This window comes from Nyctibius grandis, chromosome 22 (genome assembly GCF_013368605.1).
Source record: "Nyctibius grandis isolate bNycGra1 chromosome 22, bNycGra1.pri, whole genome shotgun sequence".
NCBI classification, from domain to species: Eukaryota; Metazoa; Chordata; class Aves; order Nyctibiiformes; family Nyctibiidae; genus Nyctibius; species Nyctibius grandis.
Window position 1 is genome coordinate 8,456,881 of NC_090679.1, and position 27,098 is coordinate 8,483,978.

General features: G+C 54.6%; 1 protein-coding gene across 2 annotated transcripts in view; it reads right to left on the reverse strand.

Annotated features, from left to right (window-relative positions):
• Nucleotides 1-2,831: 2,831 nt before the first annotated feature.
• PFDN1 (prefoldin subunit 1) overlaps nucleotides 2,832-27,098 on the reverse strand; it is a 37,136-nt gene continuing 12,869 nt past the window's right edge. For both annotated transcript variants that reach the window (XM_068417246.1, XM_068417245.1), the window contains exons 3-4: nucleotides 23,440-23,524; nucleotides 2,832-3,040 (exon numbers count right to left, since the gene is read on the reverse strand). In XM_068417246.1, the coding sequence (XP_068273347.1) occupies nucleotides 2,957-3,040; nucleotides 23,440-23,524 (169 nt within the window). In that variant the 3' untranslated portion in view covers nucleotides 2,832-2,956. The remainder of the gene's footprint in view (nucleotides 3,041-23,439; nucleotides 23,525-27,098) is intronic.

The following is a 27,098-nucleotide window of genomic DNA, read 5'->3' on the forward strand; positions in this document are numbered from 1 at the left end:
GCACCGGCAGCTCTTGGGGGAGGCCTGATCCTGCTCAGGGGCTTTGGGCAGTGATCCATCATCCCCCTCCTGCAGAGTATAGGCTTGGGGGGAGGTGAATTAATGGATAAGAAGAAACAAGGCCATGGATTAATGTAGCGCTGAGGATTTACAGCTGAAGCTGTTTCCTGGCACGCCTGGCCAGGAGAGGGATAAAAAGCTTCTGTCTGCAGAAGAGTGGGGAAACCTGCTGCTGGGCAGCACGGGGACGGTGCCCACCCAGCTGCCCACGGCCCTAGGGCGCTGCCCTTCTCCCTGCCTCGGAGCAAAACCGATCCTGGTGGGCTGACACCCCTTGGCTTCGCTTTGTGTTGCCCGAGGATCACGTAGTGACCGTGTACTGGGTGCCCGCTGCCTCTGGCACAGCCCAGGCACTCTGGGCACCTCCAGCTGGGGCTTAGAAACGCAGTTCTGGGGCTCTGGTCTGGGGCAAGACAGTTTGGTTTGGGTTGATGAGGGCCCCTGGCAGCAGCCTGGCCCCAGGAGCCTTCAAGCCCCTTGCTTGGGGGCTGCCCACCCCCGCAGCCCTCAGGTCTGCTGCTGGGCTCCCTCCTCCGGGAACAGCCGCTGTCCCCTTCCTGTCGCTGTCACCTCCCCAGTTGCTGTCACCTCGGGGCTCAGAAGGGAGGTCCCTGGCTCACCCCACCTTGGCAGGAGGGTAAAAGTGGAGTGTTCAGCTGCCCTGTGACCCCACCTGCCCCCTCTCCCCTCCCTCCAGCCCCTCGTCCCACCGTGGTGCTCAGCCCGCCCTTGGCTGCTCCGCAGCCGTGGGCCTTGCCACGCACGAGGCGAGTCTCCAGTTCCACACCCCCCGCCGTGGTCACCTCACAGCCACAGCCCAGCTCATGCTCTGCCTCGGGTCAGAGCAGCAGCTGCTCTGGGGCCATTTGCCCCCGGCCCCCAGCGTGGGAAGGGGCAAGGACTCTGGTTTCCTGCTCAGCACCCACCACAAACACCAACGAAGTGGCTGCGGCCCTGGGCTCACGTGGCTACAGCAGCACCCACCCCTGTGGCACCCTGCTCGCGGTGCCACCCTGCCTGTCCTTGGGGAGGGGACACCACATCACCTCCCACACTCCATCAGGAAGGGCTGCCCCGGCTCCCAGCCACCCTGCGGGGCACCACCTGCCTGGGGCTATTGGGAGGGGGTGGGGGGGGGAGTTAATCAGGCTCAGGGTGCTGGAGAAGAGGGGACACCCCCCCACCCACACCCCCCCCCCCCACCCCTTCCCCATTCCAGTGTCAGGCTGGGGGCAGGGGGTGAAGCCTGGACCAGTGCAAGCAGCCCCTGCAGCAGGGTGGGGGGGGGGTGGGGGGGGGGGGGTGTCCCTGGCCACTGCACCCAGCTGCGGGCTGATACTGGACCATAACGGGTGGACACCAGGCCCAGGACCCACCAGGTTTGCCCAGCCCTGCCCTTTGCTGGGCACTGCCAAGCACAGCACCTGGCTGGTGCCCGCCAGCACCAGAGCCACGGCTGGGAAGCAGCAGCTGTGGCAGCTGGTGGTGGGTTACGGGACAAAGCGCCTCTGCCCACCCCCACAGGAGCTCAGAGGGACCCGGGTGGGAGCCCAAGTGATGCCCAGCCTGGTCCCTGCCAGGCCCATTGCAGGAGCGCGCGGGCAGGCAGGAACCCAGCCCAAGGCCACTCCAGACACAGCCACCTTGTCCTGGCCTTCCCCAGGGCCAGCCTCACGCAGCCTCAGCCCCGTGTCCCAGCTGTGCCCATCCCCAGGAGTGACCCAGCGCAGCGCCCAGGGCGCCATGCGGAGTAAGGGGTTAATGCCCGGGGCTGGGACACGTGATCGGGTGCCGGGAAAAGCTGTTTGGGATCGAACAGGCCTTGCTGTGGGATGTTCAGCGGAGGACCCTAAGGTGGGGTGTAGGGGATTTTGGGAGGGGCAAGTGTGGAAAGTGAAGTGTGGGGATGACAGGCCCAGCTGGGTGTAGATGCCCAGCGCCTGATCAGTGCGGTATGTCCAACCTTATCAACTGCCTCTTGAACCCTGTCCTGGGCGAGGGCTCCCCGCTGAGTGTGCCCATGTGTGTGCAGGGTGTGGGCCCACCAGGGGGCTCAGCCCACAGACCCTGTGTCCAGGGGCAGCAACTGCAGCCCCTGCAGGTGTGTGAGCACCAGCAAAGGTGACACCGGACCAGCCGGTGAGCGGGGACGTGGCCTGGGAGCCTGGGGGGAAGCGGGTGGCAAAGGGCCAGCCCAGAGCGTGCCAGCGCCCGTGCGCCTCCGGGGTGAGAGCACTGTGGGGGGCGGTCAGCCACGGGACCTGGAAACTCCTGCCCAGCTCCAGGACCCCAAGGAGCTGCTGGCAGGAGAGGAGACGTCCCTGGCAGCTCCATCTCAGCCAAGCACCAAAGCCAGGAGCAGGGGAAGGAGGAGGCCGGGCCGGTGCACTGCGAGCACGAAGCACAGGGTGGCACTGCCCCTCCACGCTGCTGCGCTGGGGCCCTGCCAGGGTGCGCGAGGAGGGACCCAGGGCCTGTCACCGCCGGGACAGAACAAACGACCGCCCTTAGTGGAGCTGGAGGTGCCTGTGACAGCTGTCCTGGCCCTGCCAGCCTCCCTTTTCCCAGTCCCGCTCCAGCAGAACAACGCAGCGAGCGGTCCCCAGTGCCCAGTGCCGAGCAGCACCCGGTTCCTTCTGCAGGACGAGGGCTACGGCTGCTTTAACGTGCCGCGGGACTCCCCGAAGGGCCCTCACCCCAAATCCCACCCCCCCTCCCTTCCCCATCCACCCCGCAGGGAGAGCGGCCGCTGTGAGACGCCGAGGCGGGAGGCAAAGAGGCTCAGCAGAGTTTATTGGCGCTGCCGCAGACCGGAGCTCGCGCCGGCGGGCGGCGCAGGCAGCGCTGCCCAAACCCACGCCGAGGGTGGCACAGGAGGCCGGGGGCAACCTCACGGCTACTGCGCCCTTCGAGCCATCAGCATTTCCCGGATGTTATCTTCTGCTTCCTTCACGCTCCGCTCCAGGTACGACTTCTTCTGCTGCAAGGCAGAAAAGAGAGGAGAGTCACGGTCCCTGGTGGCACTGACAGCCCGTGCCAGGGGGCTGGGGCCGAGCGCTGCCCGGGGCAGAGCCGCAGGCAGCCTCCCGAGGGCACACACAGCCCCGTGGCGCTCCCGGCGCGAGGACAGCGGTTATTCATTTCCAGAGGCACCCTGGAGGCGTTAATATTTAGCCTGGGCAATGTTTACACAGACTTTGAATTTTGTTCCCTCTAAAACCTTCTCCTCGGAGCTGCCGGGGCTGTTGCAACAGTAAAAAAAGTGGGATACAGAACCCGAAGGAAGGAAAAGGAAACCAGCTCCTGCAACGCTCGGAGCCTGGAGAGGCATTAACATGCTGAGGGCTCCTGATGGAGACAACAGCAAAATCATCTCACACTTGGGTAAAAAATAAAGGCTCTTTTTCCCCAGCTGGGCCAGTTTTCTCAACCCAGACCCTCCTTTCTATCAGAAATCCCCTGGCATCATCACCAAAATACGTTGTGTTTCCTTAATCATCTTTAATTAGGGCAGGCTTGGCAGGGCAGCAGCCCGAAGCTGTGCATCCACCGATAGGAATCCAGCACGCAGCGTTTTTTCCTGCCAGTCTGGGTGCTCGTAGGTGACTGGAAAAACCGGCGCTCGCCTCGTTGGGCTGTTTTCTCCGGGTTTCCAACCAACAGCCACAACACCCGGGTGGGCGCAGGGCCAGCAGCAGGCGTTGCTCTGCGAGCGCAGGCAGCCCTCGCTGCTGGGTGCAGCCCTTCGGCGGCAGCAGGGCCAGCGCCGCCCCAGATGGGTTTTGCTGTGGGCCTTGGGGTCCCTCGGGGAGGGTCCCCGGAGCTGGGCTTGCGGAGCCCCGCGGGGGCACACCAGGGCTCCACGGGTGGCACCTGCCGCACGCCGGCACGGGGCTCGCTGTCCTCTCAGCAGCGCCTGCTGGGGACGGCTGCGGCACGATGCCCCGACCAGCCCAGGGTGGTTACAGACACCCACTGAGCACCCTCCTGCGGGTCTGGGGAGCTCGGCAGAGCTCGGTCTCTGCGCCAGGCTGGGTACCAATAAGCCATCCAGAGGGACCTCGACAGGCTGGAGAGCTGGGCCCGTGCGAACCGCATGAAGCTCAACAAGGCCAAGTGCAAGGTCCTGCACGTGGGTCAAGGCAATCCCAAGCACAAATCCAGGCTGGGCAGAGAATGGGTTGAGAGCAGCCCTGAGGAGAAGGACTTGGGGTGATGGTTGATGAGAACCTCACCACGAGCCGGCAATGTGCGCTGGCAGCCCAGAAAGCCAACGGTGTCCTGGGCTGCATCCCCAGCAGCGTGGCCAGCAGGGCGAGGGAGGGGATTCTGCCCCTCTGCTCCGCTCTCGGGAGACCCCCCCTGCAGTGCTGCGTCCAGCTCTGGGGCCCCAACAGAAGGACACGGAGGTGTTGGAGCGAGTCCAGAGGAAGCCACGGAGATGCTCCGAGGGCTGGAGCCCCTCTGCTCTGGAGACAGGCTGAGAGAGCTGGGGCTGTTCAGCCTGGAGAAGAGAAGGCTCCGGGGAGACCTTCTAGCACCTTCCAGTGCCTGAAGGGGCTACAGGAAAGCGGGAGAGGGGCTTTTGACAAGGGCTTGGAGTGACAGGACGAGGGGGAACGGTTTTAAACTGAAAGAGGGGAGATTGAGATTAGATATTAGGAAGAAATTCTTTGCTGTGAGGGTGGTGAGACCCTGGCCCAGGTTGCCCAGAGAAGCTGTGGCTGCCCCCTCCCTGGCAGTGTCCAAGGCCAGGTTGGATGGGGCTTGGAGCAACCTGGTCCGGTGGAAGGTGTCCCTGCCCGTGGCAGGGGGGTTGGAACTAGATGGGCTTTAAGGTCCCTTCCAACCCAAACCAGTCTGTGATTCTGTGATTGGCAGGATTATTACTAAATTAAAGAGGTCCGGGCCTCAGCCTAGAGCCTCCTGTCGCAGACTCCACCAGTCGCCTCCCCAGCCATGGCAGAGGAGCCCATTATGGCACGAATGATCCCCAGAGCCCACCAAAACCAAGCACAGCCAAAGGACAGCGGAGGTCCCCAGCACTGCTCAGCCACGCAGGGGGGCTGGAGGACAGGGTAAAACCACGCTGCTCTGGGGACTGCCCAGCGGCTGGCTGGAGCCAAGCAGCACCCATGGGCGCAGGCTGCAGGAAAAGCAGGCGCTGGCATCCACCGAGCAGCACCCTCCTGCTATGGGGGGGCAGGCCGGGGAGCTTGTGTGTGAGCCAGAGGACACGGCCCCTGCCAGCTGGCGACAGGCAAGAAGTGCGAAGCAGATGCTCCCCTGCCAGCCTCCCCCTGCCTCCTGCAAGCCCCCAGGGAGCTGGGACCCGTCACGCTGCAGGAAAAATCATTAGCACACGGGCCAGCCCTGCTGCCACCACTCCCCTGCCGGCCCCTCGCAGACCTGCCGCGACCTCTCTGTACCCTCAGCTGAAATGCCCGTGCCATGAGGACATCTCTTCCAGCCCCGTTCCTACATACTGAAAGGCTTTTATTTGAACAGTAAAGGTTGGCGGCAGCAGCGAGGGCCGTGGGTAGGGCAAAGGGCTCCTTGTCCCTCTCCCGCAGTCCCCGGGCATGTGGGATCCCTCTCGCTCACAAGAGCTGCTTTTCAGGAAACCGCTGGGCGAGGATGCCCGGCGTGGGTTCCCGCTGCCGACGCCTTGCTGACACACCAGCACGACTTCTGCCACCGCCGCGCCGTTCTCACGCTGCCCGCACAGACGTCGGGGGATTTCACATCTGGGGAACTGAACGTGAACACTGCGAGGGGAGATGGGTCCCAGAAAGCCCGTGCGGGTCCGAGCTCCACCTCGCTCCGCTGACTGGAGGAGAGGGGCAGCAGCGGAGCTGACTTCCATGCGTTTATTTATTACTAAAACCTTTTTTTTAAAGCAATTAAATTAGTCTGTGAAATGGTTCTGCCTTTCTGTCCTCTCCACTCCCCCTCGCGCCCACCAGGCAGCAAGGACCTTTCCAGAGAGCCGCTCTCCGCGGGCAGGCTGGCCCCGGCACCCCCGCGGGAGCGCCCGGCAGCCCCGCGCGGCGCAGGGAGGCCAGGAGCCGGCGGGCTGCGAACCACAGCTCTGTTCTAACGCCGTGGGCTTTCAGATGGCCCCTGGCAGGACGCTGTGCTGGTGACCTGAGGACAAGGGACCCTGAGCGCTAAGGTGGCCTGAGGCAGAGCAGGGCCGTTCATGGCTGGATCATGCTCTGCCCTCCCGGGGGAGCGGGGTGCTGGAGCTGCACAGCTCATGGCAAGGGGACGTGGTTTAATGCCATCTCTTCACTCCAGCATCGCCTGCAGTCCCAGGCAGGGGAGGATTCAGGGAAGTTGTGTTTCCCTCAATCGCTCTCCCCAGTTGTGTAGTTTCTGAGGCAAGAGGATCTGGGCTGGTCCTGACGCTTTTACTCCTTGCTCCCAAAAGCAGCCTCCAGAGACACTCATCCCCGGGGCTCAAGGAGCATCCCCTGAGCGCCAAGGGAAACCCTGCACCCACAGCCGGGGGGCTGCAAACTCCCCGAGCCCTCCGGCAGCACCGGGACCAGCAGGCAGCTGGCTCCCACCCCGGCTGCCGGCCCGAGGCAAGGGGGAGCGAGGAGCAGACGGTCGCTGCGGTTTCCGAGCCGCGTGGCAGGAGCGAGGTGTTCCTGCCCCAGGAGCTGTGGCTCGGTTTCTGCTTTGGTAATCACAGGAGAAAGAGCAGGAGCTTGCGTGCAAACCCCTCCTCGCCGTGATTACCGGGGTCTAGACAGGAAACTCCGTGTCTCTCCCGTGAGCAAGCCGGCTGACACCCACACTGCCCAGTCACACCAGCTCTCCTGGGGCCCAGGGACGGGCTGGCAGCGCAGGGGCTGACATCGCAGCTCCTACCTCATCCGGAGGCTGTGCCGGTCCAGCCAGCTCTGCCAGGCTGGTGGTATCTGCTCCCCGGGGGAGGAACACCGCAGCCTTGCCTTCGCACTGGCTGTTGGCTGGCAGCCCCAGTTAACCCTACGGCCTCTGACCCCACGCTTTGGGCCAGCCTGGGGCTGCTCGGTTTCAGCTCATCCCCCCAGTAGCTGCACATATTTTCCTGTGAAGGTGTGTTCGCTGCTCCAAGCATTAATTCTCTGTTGCCTGTGCCAAGGCAAGTGCAGCTACCAGCAAATTTCCAGTGCAATGCCAGAACTGCGCTGCTGGTTTTGGTCCCCCATGAAATCAAAGGCTCCCTGCAGCTTCTGGTACTACTTCTACACCAGTAACTCCCGTGGTCACCAGCCAGGAGCCCAACGGGACACGGCAGCACACTGGCCCTGCATGGCAAGTTATGGACTTCAGAGGCTGCACAACCTACAAGCTGCAGCTTCAGAGCTCCTGCCAGCTCCCCACACCATAAGCTGCTCCCACCCACCCACCAGCTCCCTCCAGCCAGACAAGGTGGTTACCCAAACCAGCAAGAAATACCACTGCTGAGTCACGGAGTGGCAGGGTAGGACTGAGAAAGGAGACTTGCTTTGCGAAGGTGATGGGGGTGAAGGTGACACATGCCACCCAGCTCCCAGAAAAGCCTGAACTCACGGCTTACGAAGGGGCCGCGCAGCGAGGCCGGGCCGGGCCTCGGGACGCTGGCGTCGCCCCGGCAGTTACACAGAGCGGGGCAAGGCAGCGGCGGAGGAAACGCAGACGGCGCTGCAGGAAGAGGACGGTTCCTGCTCCTGGTTCACGATTGCCACATCCACTTGCTAGAGATTTATCTGCCACGCTGCAAAATACACTCCTTGAGTGTTACTGAAACTTATTGAAGAAGGCGGCACCTCCTGAACACCTGCTCGGTCGGGCAGCGAGCGCGCCCCCGCCGCCTCGCAGCTCCCAGAGGTTTAGAAACGCCGCTTTGTTCCCCTGAGCCACGCACAGTAACTCCCACGTGGGGATGAACGACCTGACGCTGCAGCTCCATCTCCACAGCAGAAGTGAGGAAGAGGAGCTGGAGGCCGCGTTGAAGGTGGCTGAAGGCACGTGGGAGGGCAGCAGGGTTCGCAGCTGTGGGTTTCCAGGCGGGCAGCACGCTTCGCACGCACTCTGACATCAAGCCAGCTGCCCTGCTCCAGCACAGGACTAGCTCTTGCACCCTCACTTGTTCTCTCCACAGGCCACCTGCCAGTTCTCATCCAACTCCTTATTTGCGGTGACAGCCCCTCGATCCCCCTCCTGCCCCGCTCTGTCCCTGCACAGGAAGGGCACTGCCACCTGCACTGGGACAGAAGAACAACCCCATGTACCAGTACAAGTTGGGGACAGACCTGTTAGAGAGCAGCGTAGGGGAAAGGGACCTGGGGGCCCTAGTGGACAGCAGGATGACCATGAGCCAGCAATGTGCCCTTGTGGCCAAGAAGGCCAATGGCATCCTGGGGTGTATTAGAAGGGGTGTGGTCAGCAGGTCGAGAGAGGTTCTCCTCCCCCTCTACTCGGCCCTGGTGAGGCCGCATCTGGAATATTGTGTCCAGTTCTGGGCCCCTCAGTTCAAGAAGGACAGGGAACTGCTAGAGAGAGTCCAGCGCAGAGCCACAAAGATGATTAAGGGGTGGAACATCTCCCTTATGAGGAGAGGCTGAGGGAGCTGGGTCTCTTTAGCTTGGAGGAGACTGAGGGGTGACCTCATTAATGTTTATAAATATGTAAAGGGCAAGTGTCATGAGGATGGAGCCAGGCTCTTCTCAGTGACATCCATGGACAAGACAAGGGGCAATGGGTGCAAGCTGGAACACAGGAGGTTCCACATAAATATGAGGAAAAACTTCTTTACAGTGAGGGTGACCGAACACTGGCACAGGCTGCCCAGAGAGGGTGTGGAGTCTCCTCTGGAGACATTCAAAACCCGCCTGGACGCGTTCCTGTGTGACATGGTCTAGGTAATCCTGCTCCGGCAGGGGGATTGGACTAGATGATCTTTCGAGGTCCCTTCCACTCCCTGACATTCTGTGATTCTGTGACACGAGACCAACATACGGCTACAGCTACAGGCCAGCGAGGTCTGGCCACGTGCAGAACAGCTGACACGGTGCACAACTGCAGAAATGCCCCCCAAAAGCCAGCGCAGTCGATGCCTCCCAGCCTGTGGTTTTGTAATTCCTTTAAGCTAATCCCGCTGCCACCAACAGTCACCTTCCCCAGCCAGGAAGGGCTGCAGCGCTTGGGAGCAAGTCAAACCACAGCCCTGGTGATCTGTCTGAAAACTATCCCAAAAGGAAATGTTCTCACCTACATCTGCTCTCTGCAAGCAGGTTTACCACGCTAACGGCTGCCTGGCACTGAGACGGAGGGCGAGAAGAGATGGTCAAGGACTCTTCTTTGGGCAGCAGAGCCAACCCCAGCAGCTGGACCAACCAGCAGCTACCGGGGCTCTGAAGCTGGGCTCTGAGGCTCACCCCCAGCTGACCGCAGATGGTGCCACCAAGCCTGGTCCCTACTCTCCCTTCCCAGCTCTCCGGAGCCTTCCCCACTTCCAAGCCTTCCTGCAGCCCTCCTCAGCCAGGCACGCAGGGCAAGGGGCTAACCTGTGTGGGGCTGCAGCACAGCTACGCAGAGTACAAGCACCATCTCCCACGTGACCAGAGACGCAGCCAAAAACAGGACTGGCTGCTCAGGCCGCCCCATCCGACGGACAACGCGCGGCGATCGCCCAGGAGCCCTTCCCAGGAGGATTTGTGTGCAAATCCCGATTGCAGCCGACAGCCTCGCCGAAGGAGTCGCACAGCCCAGCAGGGAGGGCACGGCCAAGCCCTGCCCTGCCCGCAAGGAGCGGGGGGCAGGTGCCTCGCACAGCACCCGTAACCCCGGCGAGGACGGTGGGTGGCAGTGCCCGCTGCCAACACGCTCTGCTCTCAGCTGCAGGCAATGGCTCTGGGCGGCTGCTGCCAGCCCCGGTTGCCTCTTCGCCTCGCCTGCACACAAAGCACAAGCCCTTGGAAGCATCAGCTGGGCTGGGCCTCGCCAGAGGCTACGTATGGCAGCACCCACAAGCCATCCCTCACTGCGCACCCTTCTTACCGACACGCACCGGAGCAGCGAGCCCGTGCCCTGGCACTGGTGGTCACAGCAAAAGCCAAGGCCACGAATACTCGCCCCTGCCGTTATCCCGTATCGCGGCTCTCCCCTGTGCTTCGCTCCCTGCCACTGGCCACACTTGCTCCCCGACCAGCTCCACGCTATTTGCTTTTGGCAGCAGCTGCGGAAATACTAGATTTAATGCAAATACAATTATAGTTCACACCCCGAAGAAGAAAAGGAGTTGTGGTTAACTGAGGTGGCCCGTGGCCTTTTGACACGGCGGGAAGTCACCTCCTGCTCGAGCCTCCCACCTCCGCTCCCATTGCCTCACGCTGCTCGCGAGGCCGGCGCTTCGCTGGGGAAGCACGATGACGCACCCGGACCTTACATTCCTGGCAGATTAAAAAGCCAGCATCCACAGATTCCACTGCAAGAAAAAACTATTAATCAGCTCCTCTCGGGACGGGCTTTCGATGATCAAAGCAACATATTTCCCCCAGCACCGTGAGTCAGACGCCTCTGCCTTCAGAGAGCCACTGGCCAGCCCCGCGTGTCTCAGAGCCTCGTCTAGCTGGTACCTCAGCACAGCTCCACGCCGACAGCCCGAACAGCACCGCTGCTCTCAGCGGGAAACTAAGGCACAGCGGCCATGGTGTATTCACGCCGCGTTACGCCCCGCGCTCACAGGTGAATTTCCTGCTCCGAGTAGCGGTTTCTCATCCAACGTCTCCTCCTTTTGCTCTTCAGATTCCACTTCTCTCTCTTCACCTCAGCAAAAGAGCTTCAACCCCTGACCTGCAAACACGAATATGCTTAAACCCAAACAAAAACGTTTCCATGGGAATTTAGGGATCTGGTGTTGGAACATGCCTTCTCATTTCAGCCTTTTCTTTTTTTTAAAAAAAAGTTTTTCTACAAACTTCTTTTACATCCAACTTGTGAGGACGAAACAAGCTGGCAGGTTCCTTCCCAGAGAACACCTGCCTCCGCATGGCTCACAGCACGCTTGGCTACCAGCCACATGCTGGCATCTTACTCTCACGCTTCAAGGGCTTTCATCGAGGAATGCTGCAGAGTATTCAGGCATGATGCAGTGCCTCAAACAGGAGCCCTGATACAATTCACCTTGTGACACCGTCTCAATAAACCTGCTAGCCAAGAGTTTCTGTATCTCCCAAAGTCAACCCAGGTCATTTTTGGCATTCCTCGAGGGCTCTGTGCACGCACTCTTTGGGAAAGTGATCAGCAGATCCTGAGATAGAGCCGGGAGCACACGCTTGTCTGGGGAAGGATCTGCCCTGGGAGGAAGGAAAGCTGTGCTGCCCGCACGCCGCGGGCCAGGCAGCAGCGTGAGCTGCCCTCGCTGCCGAGGCCACCACTGCTGTCAGTGGAATTGCCCAAACCCCTCTTGCCGGAGAACAACCAGCACACCGAGCCGTCAGCACATGCACTGCGGGCAAGGCAAACATTTTGGTCAGCCTGAGATCACAGAAGATGACGTGTCCAGGACGTGTGTGCTGTTTAAAGGGATTTCACTGGGAATCCACAAACGGGAAGGAGGGGGACCTGCTGAACAGCACCCGGCTGCTTCTGCTTCCAGAGAAACTGAAACAGAGGGCACCAGCGGTGGGGTGGGGTGGGTCTGCAGGCAGTCCTACGCCCTGATGGGTCCACCCAGCACTGGTCCTCACCCAGCACAACGCTCTGGCACACGTACGCATTGGGAATTACCATGCTACAGCAACCACCAAATATTTAGCTACACTTGAAGGCTTTCCAAGCAGAGTTAGTGTGCTCAGGAAGTTGCCCAGTTTGCTCAAGAGCGAGTGCGCTGCAATCGGAAGGAGCCCAGCTGGTTTCTGATGACAGCTGCTGACAGCAGCACGATGACGCCGTTTACCTAAGAGAAGTGATGATTCAGATCCCTGGGTTTTCCCTCAGCCATCCTTTCCAGAAGGTAACGGGTCCCTCGGTCACTTCAAAACCATCTGGATTAGAGTGAAGAGGAGAAGACACCCAGCATACGAGTGCACAGGCCAACTCAGGAGGATCTTTAGAAGCACCTGCCTAAAGAACTGCTGGTGCAAATCCACCTTCACCGGGTATCGATCCTACCTACAGCACAACCAGCAAGGCTTCCCCCATCGTTATCGTAGTGCCTTGAAACCCTGAGGAACGTACTCTGCAAAAGCTGATTTGGAAAAGCACCCGCTGCTTTCCACACTTGCTACCAAGGGAGGCCACCTTCAAGAGAAGAAGGGACAGTGTAACGGGCAGGAAAGCCTGCCTGCAGAGCAGCCTTTCTGTCCCCAGGCCCCAGCCCCGCTGGGAGCGCCCTGCACATACCTGTCGTATCAGCCCCGGGACAGCATTTTCATAGAGGTGGAGACAGTTGCTCTCCATGACTGGGAAATGACACATTATTCCAGTGAACTCCTGCAGCCCAGCCTGATGTTAATGCTACAAAAGCGAGCCAACTGGGAGCCTTTCAGTAGGTGGCAGCAGAAATGTATTATCAACCCAGGGGATTCCTTAGCAGTTTTCAGAGGCACATCGCTTCAGGTCAGATACTGCACCCTAACCAGACTGACAACAGCAGAGTCAGGTCAAACACAGAGAACTTGGGGACGGGAAACTCACCCAGGTTCTGAAAATCCCCCTGTTTGGCTTTGGAGGAAGTGTCCCTCACCAAACCGCCTCTTGCAAAATGTGGCAAGTTCCTTAATTCGGTGCTTTGGCTTCTAAGGTCCTGCAGAGCCAGTACGGCTCATCAAAATACCTCCTGGCAACAGGCCTTTTGCAAAACCGTACCACACCTCTCACCTCGTGCAACCCGAGCCAAACAGGGCCATTTGAAAAGAAAAATTACTTCCATACATTTCACAGACTCAACAAATCGGCAACAAAAAGATGATGTAAACTCCCAAGTAACCAGCATCCCCCCTTATTTCAGACCCCCTTGACCTCGGCGGCCTCGCAGGCAGAAAGCAGCCCCGTCCCTGCTAGGAACACGTCTACAGACAGAGGAGAGGAGCGAGGCGGCGCAGGGCCGGCAGAAGGCGTGACGGCCTCCCCGCATACCTGGGAGCAAGGTGTGGCTTTATAAAGCTGACTCAGGGCCGGGTCAGGTCTCCTACACGCAGGAGCACGCTCTCCAAATCACCGTTTCCTGTTCTCCCCAGGTGAGACGGAGGAGACCGGGCAGGAGGGAGCTTTATCGGGCAGAGATAATCCCCCTCCCCAGAGCTGCTCGGCCTAAGGACAGCGAGGAGCGGCGGCCTGGGCCTGGTGACTAAGGCAAGGCCAGCGGCGCTGGTTTGGTGACTAACTATTACTCATGCAAGGAGGAATTTGGAGAGGGCCCCGCATCCAGCTCAGCTCGTTGCTTTGGATACTTCTGCAGCCATAAGCACAAAGGAGAGCTTTGACAATGAATCAGGCCGCGGTTTAAAAATGACAAAGACAGACTTATCTGCCAACTTTGTGTTAAAATGATTTCAGTGTAATCATAAAAGCAGCCTAATGCTAATCAGAGGAAACAAGCAATGTTTTCAGCCCCAGATGACTAAATGTAGGCTCCTGGATGGACAAAACCATTCAGACGCAGCAGCAGAAGTGGTTTTTTTATTAATGCATAATGTATTTCACTTTCCCCTGAATTACAGAGGAATGTGAGCAGACTGGCAAAGTTTGCTTGAAAAGCTTTTTCCATTAGAATTTTTTTTCTTTTAAATCACAACAAAACCCTCCCCCCACCCCAAAAAAATTCCTAAGAGTTCTGGGATACGTTTATTTTGAAAGCATCCCTATAACTAGCTTCTAAAGGATTTAAAAGGAAGCAATCAACACTCACGTTAATTACTCTCCTGCTTTTAAAATCTACAATTATCCACCTAAAAATAAAGGTGGGAACAGTGAAAATAAAGACTCATCAAATTCCAGTTCTCCCTTCATGAAGCCTTTGCCCTCTCAGCTAGTTTGTGTGCTTACTTTGCAGTCTGCAGTGCAGGGAAGACTAACAAAGAATTGCTAATTAAGCAGTTGCTTGCAAAAATCTGGGAGTTTGAAAACTTGTTGCGGTGAACGATCGCTCCAGGTGGAAGATCCAGCCTTGCCAATGCACACGTGATGTTACACAGACACGTCACTCCACCAAAAGCAGCATCGCCCACAACCCCTCTTCACAGAAACGCGGCGAGATGTTCAAGTTTTTATAAGCCATCCCAAGGCTAAACCAGCGGAAGACCCTTTTGGAGAGCTGTGAATCCCCTCTTGAATGGGATGATTTCTCCTTCCTGTGCCTCTGAGATCACAACGTCATGTTTTGCAACCAGTGACTTGTGCGCTATTTAACACAGGATAAGCTTCTTGCGCAACTCTCAAAGCAGAACATATTCTTATTTGATCTTTATCTCCCAAATCTACCGTAGGAATCAGAACCAGGATTTAAAAACAAAAAAAAAAAAACCCTCTGTTCTTGTGACCACTGAAGAGCAGTTGCTCCCTTTTAAAGCCGCGAGGTGCTAACTGCACACCATCAACTTCCATTTATCTGGGAGGAGAGATGATGTGGTTCGGATAAAAGAGAAACAGCATAAAACACAGAATCACACAAAATGTTAGGGATTGGAAGGGACCTCGAAAGATCATCTAGTCCAATCCCCCTGCCGGAGCAGGATTACCTAGACCATGTCACACAGGAACGCGTCCAGGCGGGTTTTGAATGTCTCCAGAGAAGGAGACTCCACACCCTCTCTGGGCAGCCTGTGCCCGTGTTCGGTCACCCTCACTGTAAAGTTTTTCCTCATATTTATGTGGAACCTCCTGTGTTCCAGCTTGCACCCGTTGCCCCTTGTCCTGTCAAGGGATGTCACTGAGAAGAGCCTGGCTCCATCCTCATGACACTTGCCCTTTACATATTTATAAACATTAATAAGGTCACCCCTCGGTCTCCTCTTCTCTAAGCTAAAGAGACCCAGCTCCCTCAGCCTCTCCTCAGAAGGGAGATGTTCCACCCCCTTAATCATCTTTGTGGCTCTGCGCTGGACTCTCTCTAGCAGTTCCCTGTCCTTCTTGAACTGAGGGGCCCAGAACTGGACACAATATTATTAACAAACGTTAAGTGAAGCTGTAAGAATACAATCCTTTTGCTATCCTCACTTTTGACAATGACAATGACACACCGCGAGGCTTTGAACACAAAGAAATCAGCGAAGCCCGTGATTCACCACAGCCTTGAAAGCCAGGAATAAGGCCTGTTATTCATGTCACCAGCAGCAGAGCCAGCTTAGGGCACAGAAAGAATTCGAATCGCACTAGCTATGCCCCAGTTCCTCCAGTATTTACCTTAAATTTGTGTGGCCCCAGTCCAACATCCAGAGGGCTTCTCCATAAGGAATGATTTTGTCCTGACAGTGTTAGCTCTGTGTCCATTACACTCTCAACCTTCTCACCATTTTATTATTTTAAAGACTATTTGTCTCATGGCTCAGAGTATTTTCATGTCAAAAATCAGGAATGAGAACACAGATTCTCCTCCCTGTAAGACAGCCAGACCTATAGGGGAAAAAAATGAGCTTTGGCTACTCCCTTCTTCAAAACAAGCACCTCTGTGGAGGGCAGACGGGGCTGACAGCTCTGCCCATGCAGGCTGGGCTCTGCTCTCCTACGGGAGTGCCTCTGGGTGCTCCCCAGCTGACAGCAAGCTTAGGCAGGCAGCTGGACCACCCATGTCCTCAAAAAGCAGCTAAGCCTCCGGCTTTGCAGCCTGAAAAGCAGGAGCAAGCCCTCAGTGAAGGCACAGCCTCAGGCCTGGATGACAGAAGCCAGCAGAGTGAAGATGAAACACATTTCCCAGAAATGTCACCAAGTCCAAAAGTCCACACCCAGGACCTGCCCAGACACCTGCAGCCCCCTCAGACACCCGAAGCCACGTAAGATGAAGGCTATTGCCTGGAATGGTCCTCACAGGGCGCCTGATGATGCTCTACATCTCACTTTCACACCTATCTCCAGAATTAGGGGAGCTTGCACAGCTTCCTCCTAAAAGGTCCATGCAAACCCAGATGTTAATCGTAGAATCACGGAAGGGACCTTAAAGATCATCCAGTTCCAACCCCCCTGCCATGGGCAGGGACACCCTCCACTAGACCAGGCCGCTCCAAGCCCCATCCAACCTGGCCTTGAACACTGCCAGGGAGGGGGCAGCCACAGCTTCTCTGGGCAACCTGGGCCAGGGTCTCACCACCCTCACAGCAAAGAATTTCTTCCCAATATCTCATCTCAATCTCCCCTCTTTCAGTTTAAAACCGTTCCCCCTCGTCCTGTCACTCCATGCCCTTGTAAAAAGCCCCTCTCCAGCTTTCCTGTAGCCCCTTCAGGCACTGGAAGGTGCTAGAAGGTCTCCCCAGAGCCTTCTCTTCTCCAGGCTGAACAGCCCCAGCTCTCTCAGCCTGTCTCCAGAGCAGAGGGGCTCCAGCCCTCGGAGCATCTCCGTGGCCTCCTCTGGACTAGTTCCAACAGCTCTGTGTCCTTCTTCTGTTGGGGGCCCCAGCGCTGGACGCAGCACTGCAGGGGGGTCTCACGAGAGCGGAGCAGAGGGGCAGAATCCCCTCCCTCGCCCTGCTGGCCACGCTGCTGGGGATGCAGCCCAGGACACCGTTGGCTTTCTGGGCTGTGAGCACACATTGCCGGCTCATGGTGAGCTTCTTGTCACCCATCACCCCAAGTCCTTCTCCTCAGGGCTGCTCTCAACCCATTCTCTGCCCAGTCTGTGTTTGTGCTTGGGATTGCCCCGACCCACGTGCAGGACCTTGCACTTGGCCTTGTTGAACTTCATGCGGTTCACGCTGGCCCACTTCTCAAGCCACTTCTTAACCCTACAGGTGGAGTTCACTTCCATACTCCACCTGTCCCCACACCGGGTGTCCAGCCTCCCTCTACAGCAAGCAGGGGGAGAAGATGACCTCTAGGAACAGTGACCCTCTGGAAGCATTTATTTTCTTTCTCTTGACTGCAGAGAACATCTGGACTCCTGACTTGTAGATGGCCAGGGAGAGTTAATGAAACGCTAAGGTGTGACTCAGGGGCAAGAGCAGGAGATATCACCACTCTGAATTCCCAAACATCAGATATTGTAAAGTTGGGGTGGGGAAGGGGAAACAAATAGCAAAAAAAAAAAAAAAAAAAAAATCCCCCAAAAACCAACCACACAACACACCACCTTCCAGGACAAGCCAATTAAGAAAATAAAAATCAATCTACTCCCTAGCAACGCCCCAAACTTGCAAACGACCTGTGCCAGAGGAGTTTTGTACATGTTTGCAAACCACTTTTGCATCTGAGCCCCCAGGCTGCACGTATGGTTCTGGCTTGGCTCCTGTCCGAACAACGGTGACAGAAGCATGCCAGCCTGCCTTAGAGCAGACCGGGCCACAAAGCCAACAGGGCTGAAACCGAGCCAGGGACTGGCCTTGTCTACACACACGCTAGAAACAAGGGGCAGCTTCTGTGACAACATGTGTTTAAAATCATGTCCTCGGTACGTGCGCGTATGCCAGCGACGGAATGAGAGAACAGCACGCTCAGCCGAAGGAGAATCTGCTCCAGGCTAAAGCACAGAGGGCTATTCTGGAGGCTTCCCCTCTCCAAAGCAAAGAGAAGCATTCCTTACTTCCCCCCTGTTTATTTAAAAAGCCCACCACACATTCCTGGGCACCGGCCTGGCCCGAGCCAACCATGGAATGAGAGCTTCTGTGCTGTAAATCCCAGCAAGAAATTGGTCTTGCTTGGGAACGGCCTAACAATCACTACCTTCTGGTGGGCGCTTCGTGGTCTGCCAAGCCCACCACAAATCTCAAGGGACCTGTTTTCACATCGTTAAAGCCACCCTCAGAATTGGCCTCCACGCTGAGGGTTTCGGTGTAAAAACCAGCGGGCTGTCAAGAGAGCTGCTGCCGGAGGACATCAGAGGCGCGCAGCCACGCCGAGCAGGTCCATCCAAGCCATACCTGCTCGGAGAATGGGAACTCCCAGGCCCGGCCCTTCTCCCCAGCCACACCTTGCCTGCTTCAATCTTTGTGCCCACAGGGTACGAAAACCCTGTTGTGGCAACCATCAGAGACGCCCTGGTCGACTCATGGAGAAGGGGGGCACCACCATTACACCTCAGAGCTGCTGCAAAGCTATTTGAAAGCTCTTAGAGAAAGAAGATTAGAGAAACGGAAGCCGCAGCAGGTTTGCACCCAGGCAGCACCAGGGCAGCAGCCTGCTGTTACCTCTGACGTCTGGTCACCATGAGGCATTGCAATGCAGCCACTTCTTAACTTCACCAGGAAGGAGCCCTGCAAGGCCATCAAAGCCTTTAAACGTGGAGCACAGCGGTGTTTGTGAGCAAAGCGTTCGCTTCTCCACCACAAACGAGAGCAAAGAAGTCTTCTGTGTGGGATAGGGCGAGTGGACACGGCATTTTAGGGATCACCTGAAGAATTTCTGAATTAGAAATCCAGCACTTAGGAAAGCTATACCTGATTGTATTCCCTACTCCAGGCAGAGAGAGGAGAAAACAACCAACCCTTTATCTCCGCAGCAGTAAACTTTTGGTCTCCCATACACGTGTGAAAGAACTGCCTGGGAAACAAGCACACAACAACGCTGGGGTCAGAGTTTAAAACCAAAATCCAATTCAACCAGAAAGCTGCAGGTTGCTTTTGCCCTTTTCACAAAGGAGCTAAATTCAGTGGCACACAGCAGACAGAGCCGCCCGGCAGAGCCTCCCCCTTATTTGTTATTTTTAGCAATTTAGTCTGACAACGCCTGACAACTAAACAGGCTGAATATAGCAGGAGAGAAGGGGACTATCAGATAGTATCAGAGAAAACACACAGCGATAATCACTTTCTCCACCCCTAACGAAGAATCAATTTTCCACGTCCTTATAACATCACAGAGTTTGTTCTTTTTAAAATGCCACATTTAAAAACAGAATCCATCGAGCCCCACAATGGAAACGGATAACATTTCCTGAAACAAAGCATTGTTCCACCCCTCACATATCATGTTTCCTTAAAAACAAGGGAAGAAAAACATTACTTGGTTTTTCTCCGAATACTGCACAAACATTGCTGAGCTAAAAAGAGTCTGTGCTCATCCCTTTAGAATGCTTTCAAAATAGATTTAACGCATACCCCTCGCACTGTGAAACACAACAAGAATTTGATAGTATCAGGACTGGAAAAATCCAATCGCTGCTGCTAAGCAGGACGCTTCCCGTGCCAGGCTGAGTGAGCCTCTGCCATCCGTCCCTGCAAGATTGAGGCAGATTTTTGTAAGCCTCCCTGGCACAGGCTTTAAGCAGGCACGGGTATTTTGCCAGCAGCCTGGGCAGTCTACTGGGATTCCAAAGGATTATAAAGTTGTGAAGTAGAGAATGTTACACAGAATCATCACAGACTGGTTTGGGTTGGAAGGGACCTTAAAGACGATCTAGTTCCAACCCCCTGCCATGGGCAGGGACACCTTCCACCAGACCAGGCTGCTCCAAGCCCCATCCAACCTGGCCTTGGACACTGCCAGGGAGGGGGCAGCCACAGCTTCTCTGGGCAACCTGGGACAGGGTCTCACCACCCTCACAGGTAAAAATTTCTTTCTAATACCTCATCTCAATCTCCCCTCTTGCAGTTTAAAACCGTTCCCCCTCAACCTATCACTCCATGTCCTTGTCAAAAGCCCCTCTCCAGCTTTCCTGTAGTCCCTTCAGGTGCTGGAAGGTGCTAGAAGGTCTCCCCGGAGCCTTCTCTTCTCCAGGCTGAACAGCCCCAGCTCTCTCAGCCTGTCTCCAGAGCAGAGGGGCTCCAGCCCTCGGAGCATCTCCGTGGCCTCCTCTGGACTTACTCCAACAGCTCCATGTCCTCCTTCTGTTGGGGCCCCAGAGCTGGACGCAGCACTGCAGGGGGGGTCTCCCGAGAGCGGAGCAGAGGGGCAGAATCCCCTCCCTCGCCCTGCTGGCCACGCTGCTGGGGATGCAGCCCAGGACACGGGTGGCTTTCTGGGCTGCAAGTGCACGTTGCCGGCTCATGGTGAGCTTCTCGTCACCCATCACCCCCAAGTCCTTCTCCTCAGGGCTGCTCTCAATCCATTCTCTGCCCAGCCTGTGTTTGTGCTTGGGATTGCCCCGACCCACGTGCAGGACCTTGCACTTGGCCTTGTTGAACTTCATGCGGTTTGCACAGGCCCAGCTCTCCAGCCTGTCCAGGTGCCTCTGGATGGCTCAAGGTCCCTCTGGATGGCAATGTACATATGTACATATTTACATTCACGTTCATACCTTAGCTTTAATAAGAAGGGTAAAGCTACCTTGCTTTTTCTGCAGAGTAACTGACAGGCTACGCATCTGCCCCTTCGTACACATCCACACCCCTTTGGGGTTTTCAGAACACAGTTCCTCTCACTAAGTACAACCAATGCGTACTCCAGCCAAGCCTTACTTTCACAGCCCTGTACAAAGACACGTCTGGTTCTCCTCGCTGCTTTGCCATGCAATGAGCAGCAGGAAGGACCAAACCAGCAGTATCACATCAATTCTGTGATGCTGCCTTGAAAAAGGCAATGTGCTGCTTCAACAGTGGAGGAAGCCAGGAGAGGGGAGCGAGGGAAAGGGAGTAACTGCAATCATGCATTGCAGTGGAGACTATCAGAGGAGGGAGAAAAGCAGCTTTCAAACCAGACATAAAACTCCTGTTCTCAAAGTTCACTCTGACAGCTGCGAACGTCCAGAAACACATCTCTGGAGCAGGTTAAAGCCCACATTTCCAAGAACAGTCAGCACTCAGGAGCTCTCCTCGCTACGCAGCTGGATGGATTTACAGAAGAGCTCTGCAGTGCACCCAGCCCTCTGCGCTGTGCTCCTCTGCAGACAGCACCAAGCCAGCGGTGAGAGAGTTTCTCAAATTCAGGCTTGTATCAAAAATACACGTTTCACAATACCTTGGCAATAGCGTCGTAACAGCAAGGCATAGTTGTCTCAAGCTCACACTACATGAGTAACCACACCAGCCACACCGTATGGGTACTGGAGGATTACTGTGACCAGCTTGATTCAACTATGCAAAGTGAGAAATGTCAGTAAGTAATAAGGTAGTTAACAATGAAAAATATAAACCTAAGCTTTAAAATCCTTCCAGCTTTAATAGCAGATGGAGAGAAGTTTTAACCTATCTTGGTTTAATATTTATTTTACAGTGAAGCAGTGGAAGCACAAGGTCACAAAGTTTCACATTCTTTCCTGCTTCTGTCACAACTTGTTTTCAGGACAGCAAAATCCCCTACTCCTGTGATAAGCACTCTCTGACTTGGACTCAGGTATGTCCCCTGAAACCTCAGTTTCCAGCAGTTATCATTCTAAGAGCTTGTCCTCTTCCATGGGGAATCCCAAGCCAAAGGAAAATCCTTTTCACAAAACTGCCAGCCAGCTGGAAGCAGAGTAAAAGGCTGGACTTTAATGTTCACTTAAAACAAACTGTTGAAAGTTTTGGCAATCTGAGCCCTACTATCCATGGTTAAAAAGAAAAACCAACCCACGTGGCCACCACCTTTCCACTCCCACCACCGTTTGAGATAGTCGCTATTGCTGGGAACTTCAGTTCAGTGGCCATAACCAGAGACTCGAGCAACAGGGAGCTACAAAGCAGAAAAACACATTTGCGAAGCAGCCGGCTCTGAGGCTTTGTGTGAGAATGGCAGAGGCTGTAATGTGGGGGGAATTCCATCCATTCTGCTGAACTCAGCAATCGGAAAGTTCGGGAGGTCAGATCATTACCAGGAACAGGAAGAAATGGAGGTGCACAGCTGAAGGGCACAGTAGCCAAGAAGCTGACCACAGCCCGTGGCCCTGGCAGTAAGGGACCCGACGGGCAGTTTGTAAACACAGGCTGTCAACCACCCTCCAATCACATCCAAATCCAGATACGCTGCTGTGAAGCTCTCCAGCCCCAGTGGCAGGGCTGTCTTTGCACAAAGTCACTGGCATCTGGGATGGCTCCAGAGTAGCCAGGATACAATCACTTTTATCACATAACCATAAAAATGACTATGCCTTGTCTGCATTAACACCACCTTCAATACACAGCCTATCCATGGAATACTTGTTTTCCCAGTGCAGAAAAAGTTCTCGTGGCCAGAAACACAAAACCCCCTCAGCATCTGGCACAGAAAACACTCCAGGCAACACAACGGTGATGTGCTTGCCCTACAGCTCCCCAGGCAAGCTGAGTTTTAAGAAGGAATTAAAAAAAATACAAACTCTACTTCTGCTTTAGGGTAAGTAGGAGACAACAGAGACAGAACTGCACAGGTCTGAGTAGGTTTGAGCCCTGACTTCCTATTCCTGCTGATCCCTACTTAGCTGGTCTCCACACTCAACTTTCTCAAAAACATGAACAGGTGAGACAAGCAGCTTGACACAATTCAGTCTTTGCTTTCTCTGTCATTCCCCAAAAACAAGGAACAGGGGTTTGTATTAATTATAATTTAGGGGCATTAAGAAAAAAAAGACACTAACGGCCTTGGAAAAGTACATTTTGAACATCTCCAAAGAACTGCAAATTGCACATGCAGCACTAGAAGATAGTCAAGATTCACTAGATAACGAGTTTGAGCGCTGGAACTTGCGCAGACACTACTTTGTATTTCCTAGATATTCTTCTCTGCCTCGAACACTCCAACCAGATTAACGTAAGAACACAGAAGTGCTCCGACCACAGCGTCAAAACAAAGTTTCATCTCCCCCTAGATCCGGTCTTCACCAGCAGCCACAAGGAGATGCCTAGGGCAGAGTGTAAGGACAGGGCAGGCGTGTATGGTGCCTCCTCCTCATACTTTCCCAGCCTCCAGACATTTTTAGCTCAGGGACTTCCTGCGCAGGATGCCATTTCTACATATTTGGTAATTCTCAATGGATTTCTCTTCCATGAATTTGTGCAATTGTCCTGAGCCAGTGTAAACTTTTAATATCCACAGCACTGGTGAAGTTTCACATCACCTATCTGCTGCAAATAACCACATCAACATCCTTTTGCTGGTTTTCAACCTTGCTCCTACTAACCTCATTTGAATCCCTCACCCCAGTTTTCCTATCAGGACACAATCAATCCTTACTGGCGTTGTAGATCTAGCAAAGAAACTAAGTGGCACGAATTACTCATAGGTTACTTGTAACAGGCTCTACATTTCACCTAGTTACAATCCTTCAGAATGAAAAGAATCAGATAAAAGCGAGGGATGTAGCAAACAGCATCTCTTGACCTTCGGTGTTCTACTTTCATCATCATTACCTGCCAAAAAACTTACCTCCAATTCCTTAATTTTCTCTTCAGCTATTCGCTGTTTTTCTAAAAGCTGATTATGAATCACTCCTTTAGACTGAAGAATAAACCTACAAGTGAAAAACAAGAGACAGACAACTGTTGGATATATTTTACATCTGTTGTACACCTAACTGCACACCAAGCTAAACTACAGTGACCTCTGCAAGGTATTGATCCTCGATCCATGCGCTCTGGACAGAGGTAGAAGAAATTGTGCCAGCTCACACAAAGCACTGGGCTGGCCTCAGAGCCTTGCCCACGAATGTTACCCGTCATTTGGGAGGAAGAAAATTATGCACACAGATCTCCCTCTATCATTCGGTGTCCTTGAATGATTTGAAAGCAGTTCTTGCACACAGCTAGCAAGGGGGGTCTGTCATCACACTCCCTTCAAAGGGATCTAAACCAGTCGATGGCATATAGTCAAGGAAGCCTCTTTCAACAGGTAAAAGCCATTCATCGCCGGTTTAGCGCTCACAAGCTAAACAAACCTGCACAATAAAAATGAAGCTTTCGACAGAGAAAGGCTGAGAGAGTTGGGGTTGTTCAGCCTGGAGAAGAGAAGGCTCCGGGGAGACCTTCTAGAAATATATAAGAAAGACAGAGAGAGACTTTTTTACCGGGGCCTGTAGTGACAAGACAAGGAGCAATGGTTTTAAACTGAAAGGGGGCAGGGTTAGATTGGACATAAGGATGAGGTGGTGAGACACTGGGACAGGCACCCAGAGGAGCTGTGGATGCTCCACCCTTGGAAGTGTCCAAGGTCAGGTTGGATGGAGCTTTGAGCAACCTCATCTAGTGGAAGATGTCCCTGTCCGTGGCAGAGGGGGCTGACTGCATGGTCTATGAGGGTCCCTTCCAACTCAAACCCTTCTGTGATGTGATGACAGAGCCAGGTGCTTCCACCAGAAACACAGAGCCATGGTACACCTGCCTTTACTTGAGCTTTCACAGCTCCCACCGCTCAGGGCTTGGCTTTAACTCACCCCCTCCCTGCCCTCCGAATTCCCACGCTTTCTACATTCAGAGGGTTTTTCTGTGGGGTGGGAAGTGGTCGTTTTTAATTGAAATTGCAGTCACTGGTTTCCACTTGTTCTGTTTTTTAATTGCCAAAGGGGTTTGAAAGAAGCATCCATAATGTCTCAGTCACAGCAATCCTGCTCACCAGCATGCATAAAGCTGCCTGATTTGCTCAGAAGAGCCTCTGAAGGAGCACCAGCATCCAAAGCAGCTCTCCAGCACGTGACACTGGCATCCCACAAAGAGGTAAAGGACAACTAAGTTCAAATGAATTTTAGGAACCCTCCATGGTTGTTTTTCATCCTTCCAGACATAAAGAATGTACAAGCCACAGATTCACCCCTTCCCTACTTAGAAAGTCCCCCAGGGGATTTAGAAGGAGCCTCCACGGGTCATACCAACGAGGTCAAGGTCTCTCTCCAGCACCAACTAGGGTCAATGTCTTCCTGCCAGGTGACAAGAGCTCATGCTTGAACAGTTAAAATGAGCAGCTTTAGACAGGGCAGAATCAGAGCGCATTCCCCGTCTGCTACAGAAAAATCCGAGATCAGTCCCATGACAAATGACATTATTAACATGTTTGCTCAGGGCCTGGTAAACACAAATGCGGGTCTGCTGCTTGGCTGGAAAGCAACACGACGGCCAAGAGGAAAACTACCTGCCACGCGCATTCCTGAAACGCACGGGAGCAGAACTGCGGTTAATCATAACAGGATTCCAATTAAAACTCTCTTCAGTGCTGCTATTAGTGCACTTAGCAATCGCTTCCTCCTCCCTCTCCCACTTCTCTCCCCTGTGCCGCTTCACCTCCTCTTTTCTACAGTAACTTCCGCTACATCTTCTACGTTGCAATTTTCTCAAATCTCTCCTCATTTCCTCCCAGTCTCAGCTCACACCTATTACCGGTGTCACCTTTGGTCTCTGTCTGCTCCTGTTCTTTACAACACAGCTCACTCACACTCTCCTTTTCCCCTCAATCCCCCCCTCTCCATTAGCTGCCCCCACAATCCACTCTCACACAGTGGTCATGTTTCCAGGGCCCAGCAGCACACACCGGCCTGCTGAAATAAAACGCAGGTTTTGCTCAATGTTGTGAAAATCGAGTCCGTGACCACCCTTCTAGGAGAGAGAAGTGATTCACATCGCTGTTCGGTGCAGAGCCTGGACCCAGCCAGAGAGGAGCTACTTTTCAGGACCACCAGCAATCACGTCAATCTGACGCTCTCACCTTGAGCCTGCAATACCAGAAGAAAGAAACAGCATTCACACACACACCCCCTGTAGATTTTGGGGTGAAGACTAAAATTTTGCCTTGCTTCTGCAGTAGCTGCCACTAGTGGAAAATCAAAGCTACAAGATGCCCTCAGCAAACAAAGCCACCAGCCCTTTCCCGCGTCACAGCTTCCCTGAGCCTCTGTGTGCACATGAACGTTTCCTTAATTATTTCCTTTTTTTTGTGGGGGCAGCACAGAGGAACAGGACACCTTCTCATCTGCTTCCCCAAACTGTATAGCAAGATCAATCATTTTGGTTTCACTGATGCCTTTGGTCTAAGAAACAAAATCAAACACCAACAGAGCTTGATCAGTTCTCCCCATGCTGCAGCTGGGAAGGTCCCCGCTGGGCTACAGGCGCTGAGCGATCCCGGCTGGCCGAGAACCGCTACGGGCACTAAAACCTTTGAACAAACAAGCGTCTGACTTCACTTCTATTCTGCAAATGTCAACAGCAGTCATCGGGGAAAATATCCTCCCTCCCACCCTCCTGCAATGCTCTGGCAGACATGCGACAGCAACTTAAAATTGGACGGCCGAAGTTAGCAACGAGGAGACTTGTGTGGGTAGCTGGGCTCAAATACAACCACCCCAATTTTATTTGCCATGAAATAGTGGGCTGGAACCTGTGTCCGTTCACACGCTGGCTCAGAAGCAGATCAAATGTCCCTGACTTGGCCAGCAGCACCTTTCAGAAAGATCTTCACCAGTACCAGCTTCAAGCCACCCATTTTAATTCCCTGCCACAAGACCATCGAGCACGCAGGTGCCGCCGTGTACGCTGTCAAAGGCCAGTTTTTTGAAAGCTGAAGCTATAAATCCACATCCACAGTTAACTACTTAGATCTGTGGCTTCACTTCACAACATAAGGACTCAAAAAACTCATCAGTGTTTTAGCTTCTGCCTTGGGATACACACATTACAGAGACCTTGGCCAAAGTTTTTACTAAGGAAATAATGTGGTTTATGGCAGCGCTCAGAAAAAGCAAAGCTTGTTCTGCTCATTAGGTAAGAGGTGCTGCAGGGCACTTGTAATAAACCCGAGTTTAAATTTAATCTGGATTTCATTCTTCCAATTACCCAAAGTAAAACACCAACTGGATGATTTTCCCCCCCGGCCCTCACCAAGCTGGAGAAATAGGGCAGTGTCATTCTGCTGCCTGGTTTTAGTTAAATGTGGTTATTTTATTTATGAATTTTTAAGCTCATGAAAGAACTACGGGAGGTTCTGAGGACTTAGTTCTGCCCTGAGCGAGTTTGCGAACAAGCCTTTCAAACACATGAACTCCATTCCCTGCCTGGAGCTACGCCACCAGCTGAGAACTGGCCCCGCATTAGAGCCACCAC